This window comes from Athalia rosae, chromosome 6 (assembly GCF_917208135.1).
Source record: "Athalia rosae chromosome 6, iyAthRosa1.1, whole genome shotgun sequence".
NCBI lineage: Eukaryota > Metazoa > Arthropoda > Insecta > Hymenoptera > Athaliidae > Athalia > Athalia rosae.
The window spans coordinates 8,051,905-8,060,708 of NC_064031.1; the positions used below are offsets into that span (position 1 = coordinate 8,051,905).

General features: G+C 48.9%; 1 protein-coding gene across 1 annotated transcript; it reads right to left on the reverse strand.

Moving 5' to 3' along the window:
- Positions 1-4,618: 4,618 nt before the first annotated feature.
- On the reverse strand, positions 4,619-5,953 carry LOC125501455 (uncharacterized protein F54H12.2-like). The gene has a single exon (XM_048657459.1). It carries the CDS (start codon positions 5,951-5,953, stop codon positions 4,619-4,621), a length of 1,335 nt encoding a protein of 444 aa, XP_048513416.1.
- Positions 5,954-8,804: the final 2,851 nt, after the last annotated feature.

Here is an 8,804-nt window from a genome sequence, read left to right on the forward strand (position 1 = left end):
ATTAGTTTGTATGCGTGTATTTCTTTCACAAGCTTTCTCTTACTGCGCATGCCTGTAGAACGAGGGGAGTACAGAAAGAGATAGAAAGATGGACACAAGATAAGAGCCACGTGCAAGCATTAAATTTGCTAACATTGTTAATTAATAATAATTTCGGAATAATAGCTTTTAATGTCGTTTCTTGTTTTCACAGGTAAGCGTGTGTAATTGTATGTAAATAGTTGTAAATAAGTTGGAAATAATAAAAACCTTGTTTTTACAGTGAAACATCATAAAGTTATTATATCCTCATTCGTAACAGATAATAAGAAATAAACTTATTATACAGATATGCAGACTTTTCAGAATCAAACAAGTGAGAACTACGGCGTATCGACCACAATCAAACGGGTCCCTAGAACGCAGCCATCTAGTCCTCATCGAACACATTAAACACTATATTAAAACTAGCAAGAATTGGGATAAATACATACGCTTCGCGATCTTCTGTTATAATACCGCAAAACACGAAGGGACGGGCTTTACACCGTACCAACTAATCTTCGGCAAAGTAGCTCAATTACTATCGAATTTAAAAGGCACAGCCGCGACGAGCAACACATATGATACTTTTATGCTCGACCTACTAGCAAACCTCACCGATGTTCGCAAAAAAGCGATACAAAACTTACAATTCGCGAAACAAAGATCGAAAAGCTACTATAACAAGAAGATTAACACGCAACTTTCCGAAGCTGGACAAAAAGTATTTCTCATGAACGAATTACGCTCTAAACTTGATGACCATTATAAAGGCCCGTACATAATTAAACGTATAATTGACGGAATAAACGCTGAGATTTGCATCACTAACAATAAAACCAAAATAGTACACTTAAATAAACTCAAATTAGCCCATATACGAACTGAACCTAATTTACGTACTATCGATACCTCTTCTGAATGACGAAACATTCAACTTATTCCATTTGATTCCAATCTCAGCGAAACAAAATTTTGATAAATCCAATAACAAATTCGCGCATATCACCCCAAGTAACGACTACATTGCAGTAGCCTCGAATAGAAACTCATATTTCCACCTCTCAGAGACTGACTTTTCACAATGTAAGAAGTCAAGAAACTCATACATTTACAAGCAAAACCACCCACTATACCACACCAATAATCATGGATCTTGCGAAATAGAACTTTTTCTTAACAATCCACCCAAAACTCTTGAAACTTGCGACATACGCATAGACAGCTTCGATGGCTCCTTCTGGCCGAAACTGAGTGCACCGAACACCTGGCTTCACTCTGCCTCGAAACCTGAGACCATGCATATCTCCTGCCCAGATGTCGAGGCAACGCGTACCACTCTAACTGGCTCGGGCATATTAAGGCTTGACAATAAATGTTCAGGATATTCAGAAGCGATAACACTAATTGCCTCAAACGATAGAACATCAACGACATTGAAATACTACGTACCGGAATTCGCACTAAACTTAACGGAAATATATCAAAACCTGAATGCGAACCACACCGTAAACCTCTCTTCAATTCCCATGTTTCACAAATATAAACCTACTGTAAACATTGACGATTTAAATTCAAATGGGCTAGCCCTCAGCGACATAATAAAACAAGCTACGGAAATCAGAACGCATCATCGCGATAAACAAGAGACTACCAGTCTGAAGATGGCGCTCACATACGCTGGCGTAGCGATATCAGCAATAGGAATACTATGCCTAATATACCGATTCTCAGCATTCAGTAAAATTCTCACAATCTTCAAGCTCTGCTCGTGTAACGGAAAAAAGCGTCACACACGCTCTAAACATGCAACATACGACAAACCCATATCACTCGAAATAATACATCCTCACCTTGACACAATCAGCTACAATACAACACGCGATACACGCCTGAAGGCACTCCCACCACCTCTACCTACTGTAGAACCCGAACCAGTGCCCCCAGAAGCACAACCACCAACCTTTAATACAGTGAGAAAACACCCTCTAGAGGTCAGAGAAATTACGGCAGATTATTGAATACATCCGTGCCAAAATCAATGGTGTAGCCTTAGAGAATAAGATACTCATAGGCTCATGAATACCAGCTTTTATGACCTTCGTAGTTCCTAAGATTCGAATAAAACCGAATTTTCTTTTTTTCCCATTTCGATACGAATAAAAACTAGTACATAAGAAATGAAATAACATATTTGGAAAATGTACTTTTGGATCAAATAAAGGATTATTCCAGGCTCACTTGGTCCACCAATCATAGATTATACCTAGTGAATAAGAACATATACCTAATACTGAATACCATATATATATATATTCTGAAATTGTGAACAAACTATGAATTAGCTCCTAAGCATAGTACACTAGGATCTTTTATGTATTTAGCACTATCAATACCTACGCCCTACTTCATCTCTATATCAGGAACATACCCTTTGTACCAAAGCCTATGTTCCCTCTAACGGGGGGGGTGTTACGTCTAACGCCTCTCCTTATCTCAACTATCCCACGCTGAACCCAATCTCTCACATCCTCTTCTCCTATTCACCACTGCATATAGATTTGCAACTAAGAATCGTGCGAGTTGCATACGGCACCAACGTATGCAACTCATTGTCAGCTGAAACCCCCTCAGTAGTATAGGCAAGGTATAGCGGGTCATAACAAATGACGTCACTGGCGCCGCCAGACGGTCCCCCCTGCCCCCTCAGGCCCCGGCGGTCATTGTCGCGCGTGCTTCCCCCTCCCCTCGGTCGGACTGATTGTCTGAAGCCAAGATGGCGGCTCTTTCCGGAACCCAAGATGGCGCGCGTTTTTCGAAATCAAGATGGCGGCCTCTTCCAAAACACCAGATGGCGCGCGTTTTCCGAAATCAAGATGGCGGCCTCTTCCAAAACACCAGATGGCGCCTGTTTTTCGAATTCAAGATGGCGGCCCTATCCAAAACACAAGATGGCGCCTGTTTTTCGAATTCAAGATGGCGGCCCTTTCCGGAACCCAAGACGGCGCGCGTTTTTCGAAATCTGATTCGGTTACTAGTTTTGGAAATTCTCAATACAAGATGGCGCCGATGTTCGAATCGCATCACGGCCACTCAGCTACCGGCATCCTGGCGGTGACGTACCTATTCGAAAAACTTTTTCGCATCTTACCGACTATAGCCGAAGATCTCCGAGGCCCGCACCGCGGCCACGTGCTGCCAACGCAACGTCGCTCTGAAATATGAGTATTCACGGGGTGCACGAAAGTGTAAACTCTGCAAATATTTTCAAAACATAACGACTAGAGATTTTTATTCTTAGAACTAAGGTAATACAAAGCGTTCCTCACTGTAGATAATACAAAATAGACCATTTTTTTTCTCAGCTTAAACTACGAGGCTCATCTTTTTCTAACACATTTTTGAATATATTGCATACAGGGTGCGCAGGAGTTGTCGAGATTTTTATATCTTCTGACGAGACATTTGCAAAACGAGTCGGCGATCAGATCATTGTTCATGTAATCTTCCGAAAATAACGATAAAAACTGATCGAGAGTGTAACTGTCGTGCATATAATACAAAAACATAACACAAAACTGACCACACACGTCTGAAAAGGCGCTCTGAAGCTGGCGCGCGTTTCGCCGGTATCGAGGACAGTTTTTCTGTAGGCGGCGAGAATGGTGTTTGACGAGAGGCGGAAGTCCGTAGCTGTCGAAGTACACCCCGTGTCCTGAAGCGTCGGTGTAGAAGGCGACCCAGTGGGTACCTGGCTGCGTGTGGTCATCAGTATTGGCAACGATCGCGGCCGGGTGGGCCCACTGTAGAGGAATCTCATCAGCGGGGTAAACACCCAGAGTTCTAGTCGCTATCGGTTGTATCAGCGCCAGTATCTCTCGGCTGTTCATCGGTGATATCCAATCGGTTCAATCTCTGTACGATACGGGCCTCTTGACCGGCTCGTTTCCAGAGCACGAACTGCTTCAGTTGATCCGCACGGTTCAGAGCGCACGCCAATTTTTCGTGACTTTTGCGACAAGCGTGCAACGTGCAATACACATTTGACGGCGGCAACTTCCTGAATGCCGGGGCCTCGTCATCGTCCTCGAGGTTTATAGGTTCTCGCCCTATAATCCGCTGCAACGCCTCCTTCTTCACCGCACCGCGCACATAGATCAAACCCGCCACACGAGCCACGCTTTGCAATTTTTCCTTTAATTGTCTTTCCGAAATTTCCCCGTCGAACCATTCGATACCGTGCACCTTACGCGTCGTGTAATTATTCGAACAGCGTGTTCCTACGGAGAGTTGATGGAATCCGCAAGGTGACAATACCAGCCAGTGCCCCACATGTCCTTCGTTTACAGACAGCACGGCTGCCTCTTTCACGATAAACTTGTCGGAACTATCGTAGAGCCCTTGAACGTCGATCACGTACTCCATATTGTTACTCGTTGAAGTCTGAACGCGATATACCGCGAAGAAGCGGGCGAGCGCCCGGAGTCTTCGCACCGTCTTGCGTGGGGTATGCAGCGTCAGCATTTCGCTTATCTCAATCCTCTCCGTCTCGCAAACGTGCATTTGTTTTGTCGTCTCCTTCGCCGGTGTCGTACTCTCAGCCACCGAAATCCACGATAACTTGACGACTCGAATCAATTTCCAAAATATTGTCGAATTCTGCGTACACAACGCAGTTTATCGTCTTCTCGAGCGCCTCTTCGAAACGTACCTCTATTCGAACGCTGCCGTGTCTGACCAAATTCCAATGCGTGTTGCTGTTCGCCGATAAATCGAGTGTGAGATCGAACGCGGTCAGACAATAACCGTAGGGGTAGTCCGCCCGGCTGATTCCGTTTCCCTCGTTCAGAAAATGAATGCCAGTTCCGGAAAACAACGTTTGGTACGCGTCCACGTATAATCTTGATTTCGTAAAGTCCGGTTGCAGGGGTTTCGAGGGTATTTGCTGGCCGTCGACGTACAGAGACAGAAAGTTGGTTTTGAAATGTTGAAAATTGAACGGGTTGCGCGTTCGGTCGCCGTTGAAGGCCTTGTTATCGACGAATCCGATGATTATTCTCTTCGGCAGCTGGCCGAGAAACACGTTGTCCAACGTTTCTCCGTGCACCCCGCCGTGAATCGTCATTGCCTTGACCTCGACCCTGGTGAGCGGATACTTGGCCGTCCCTTTCGCCAGAGCTCTGGCGTGCGCCAACAACACGCCGGGGTTTATCGTGACTCGTCGAACGAGCAGAGTGGCCTCTAGAATGTGCATCGTGTGAGCGTTGGTGGTTTCCATGATGCAGAAGGCGTCCCGCGATCTCACCAGACGCAATCGCAACTCCACGCCGTTTAGAAGGAATTTCTCCTGATTGAACACGTCGCAATGAAGGTGTCCCAATAAATCAACGCTGGAGCCGTTTTTGAATAATCGTTCGCGCTCTGCGAAACCCTTATTACTGGCACCAAGATCGTCTATTCTGCCGGCGGTATCCCCGTACCACAGCGTGGTCGTCAGATGCGAATTTTTGGCCGTATTGTTGTAATTCAACAGAGTCTCCATGTATGCTCTGTACGCGTACGCGTTGTTGGCCGGGGAGACGAGTTTTTGATTGAAGAAGACGTCCACTTGACTGAACAACGAGTGCAACAGGTTGTTCACAGGAGCTGCGATCGCCGCCGCTGTCGGGGTCTTACCGTCCGAGCTCACCAGCTGCACCCCATCCAAAGGCGGCATACTGACTCGCAGACTGAGCATCGTGTGCGACAGGTCGAGGTACTCGTCGCTCAGCCCCGGAACCATGAATTCGATCGGTGAGTCGTCGGTGAGAGACGACACCGGCTTGTAATGCACCCACTGCCCACCCTCTATCGTCGTCTGCGTAGGCGGTAGAGTGAACAAGTCGAGCTCCGATTTCAAACACTCGCACGAATGAGCGTGTAGGTAGGCCATCTCGGATTATCGCGTACCGAATATGTCAGCCACAGTTCGTTTCTTGCAGCACCCGTTATTCTTCTTCTTCTTTCTCTTCGTTTTGGTTGTTTTCGCTGTTCTGGCTCTCTTTCTCGTGGCTACGTCTTTTCTGCCAGCTGCTTTTCGTTTTCCAGCCAAACGGGTCCGACGGTCCGTCAGAAACTGGCCGTTCGGTACACCGCGACCCACCTCATATCCGTTTCCCGTCATCAGAGTTTGGAGTTTTTCCTCAGCTTTGCGTCGTAGATTGCGACCCGACTCGGCGACTCGTTGTTTCACCGACTCCTTGAACGGCGCGTCCCGACCCACGTCCGAAATTATATTTGCTCCTGTTCGTAGCGCCTCCTTACCGATCGCTCGCGCCCCGCTTCTGAATAGGGGGAGAACGCTTCGGAACAGCCCCCCTAGGAAGCTTCCGATACCGTGACCTCGCTGATACGGGGACCCCGCGTAAACGCGAGCTATCCCCCCGCCGACTTGGTTCTCGTAATGCTGCACGTAGTAACTCATGGCCACCGTATTAGTGTATTCTCCTGAAGTGCAGCGTTACCGTCAACGTCCCGTGGGTGAATGGCAACGGCCTTCCCAGCTGATCCCTTATATCGATATCGATCGTGCGAAAGTTGGAGTTCAGTAAGGGCAGATAATGCGGCGGGGACCACGTTTTGGTCTCCGAACTCCCGTGGCGAAGATCTTTGCTGTTGGTCTGCACTATGCGTAACAGAGGAGCGTAGACGTCTCCTACGATTCGCGGTTCCGTGATGTCGCAGTAGACGAACATTTGCGCAGGCATACCAGCCGCTACGTTGGAAGGGTGATCCGCCTCCAAAGTCTTGACGATGTTTCGCGTTACTTTGGTGAAACCGAGCTGTTGATACAGACCGGGGGAAAACGACAAGTAGTGGCCGGTGGTACACCCGCAGATGCGAGTAACGGCGATGCGATCCTTCGCGATACCGGCGTAACCGAATTCGAAATGTTTCGCCAGAAGCGGGACGCCGCTCAGAGCTCGCACGATCTGTTCGATGCCGGTGTAAACGCCCGGCTGTATGCGTAGCACGTGGGCGGTGACGCGATTGTCCTTGGACTTTGGTATATCGTCGAAGAGATCCGCCGGCTTCGGTGAGATGTGCTGATGCAATCTTACGGTGTTGGACCCAGCGGTCACCGTTTGAAGAGTCGTTGGATATTGAACCTCCACAAGGGCAACCTCCCATTCGCCGGTTAGCTCTATCTGTCGCGGCAATTGCGTGGTGTATTTCGTCGTGGTGTTGTCTCCAAAGTATCGCATCGAGCTGTTACTCGGTAGCGTTAGATAAAACTGATCCTTGTTCATGCTCGGTGTTTCGACAGGCTCTTCGCCGGGATCCAGCTATCAAATTTCGAGGGATACCCACGCCAACTGACAAACAGTTTCTTACTGGCCCCTTTACCATGCGTCCATATTATTTTATCCACCACGAAATAATTATCCTTTTTGACGCGCTGCAGCTCCGCGTCGTAGAACAGACCGTCGATCGTCTCGCCGGCTAAATCCTGCAGCGCGTAAACGACGGGGCTGCGTTCGTAGACTCGTGCGACTTCGAACACTTCGTCCGTCCAATTGGCCTCGTAGCCGTTCCGAAATACTCCCTTGGCCCTGCTGATGCGCACTCGATCGCCCGCGCGAAATCGCGCGTGGCGCGACGACTCCCGCGCTTTACCGCCTCGTGTTTTTTCCATGTTGGCGCGAGCTGTCGCGGCGTTTTCCAGCGTCACCTCGGAGGGGGTCATTTTTATGGTCGAGTGTACGGTGCGGTTGTAGGCCTCGACCAGCTGCGGCAAAACGTCCACGTATCGTCGGGTGTTCGCGTGCGTGAAATATCGCCACATTCGTTCCTTCAGGGTGCGGTTGAAGCGCTCCGCCACGCTTGCTTTCACGTCAGGGTTTCGGGTGACGCGATGCCGCACGTTACGGCCGGCGAGCATCTTTTGGAATTGGGCGCCTACGAACTCCTTTCCCTTGTCGGTCTGCAGATGCATCGGTCGTCGCTCGGTCGATTCCAGCAAATCTTCGAAAACCTTCGCAACCGTACCCGCGGTCTTGTCCTTCAACGCTCGCACCCACGCGAACTTGCTCAACACATCTATGACAACGAGAAGGTAGTTGTACCCGTCGTTGTACTGTTTCAGCGATCTTAGGTCGGCGAGATCGGCCTCCCACAGATCGTCGACGTTTTGTACGCTGTAGTGAACTCGCGGAAATCTCCTTCGTATCGTTTTGTGCAGCGTGTACGCGTCCTGGGAGGCTAACCAATCGTCGACGGCTGCCAAAGATATTTTCTTTCCTCTAACGGCTCGCTTCAATCCGCGTGCACCCCCGTATCCCGCGGGGTTGGACGGGTCGTAGTACAGCTTCTCCAGAAACTTCATCGTAGGCGCAAGGTGCACCAGCGACCTTTCCCCGTTTGAGCGGGTCTTGCCTTTTTTCGCGGAGTACGAAAGACCTCGTCGTCGTCGCCGTCGTCGAAGTCGTTGTCGTCGTCGTCGTCGTCGTCGTCGTCTAAATCACCGTAGTCGCCTTCGGTCGGTCCGCAGCTATTACCACCACCACCCCTCTCAGCGATGCTCTTGCTCCGATGCACTCTCAAAGTCGCAGCGTTGTTCACAGGCCGTCGATACGGTTCTTCCGGTGAAACGTGCGTTCTCAAATATATCGGATTTCCGATGAACTCTTGCGGCGTGTTAACAGCTTTGAGGAGTCGGGCGAAATGATGGCGCCCCGTCGCTTGCACGGATTTTCTTTCTCGCACATCGTCGTTTATCAAGTCGATTATATTCGTTCCCCGTA

Bases quoted from the DNA above. Each gene is read 5' to 3' on its own strand.
- LOC125501455 (XM_048657459.1), bottom strand. From the start codon at position 5,953: ATGGCCTACCTACACGCTCATTCGTGCGAGTGTTTGAAATCGGAGCTC.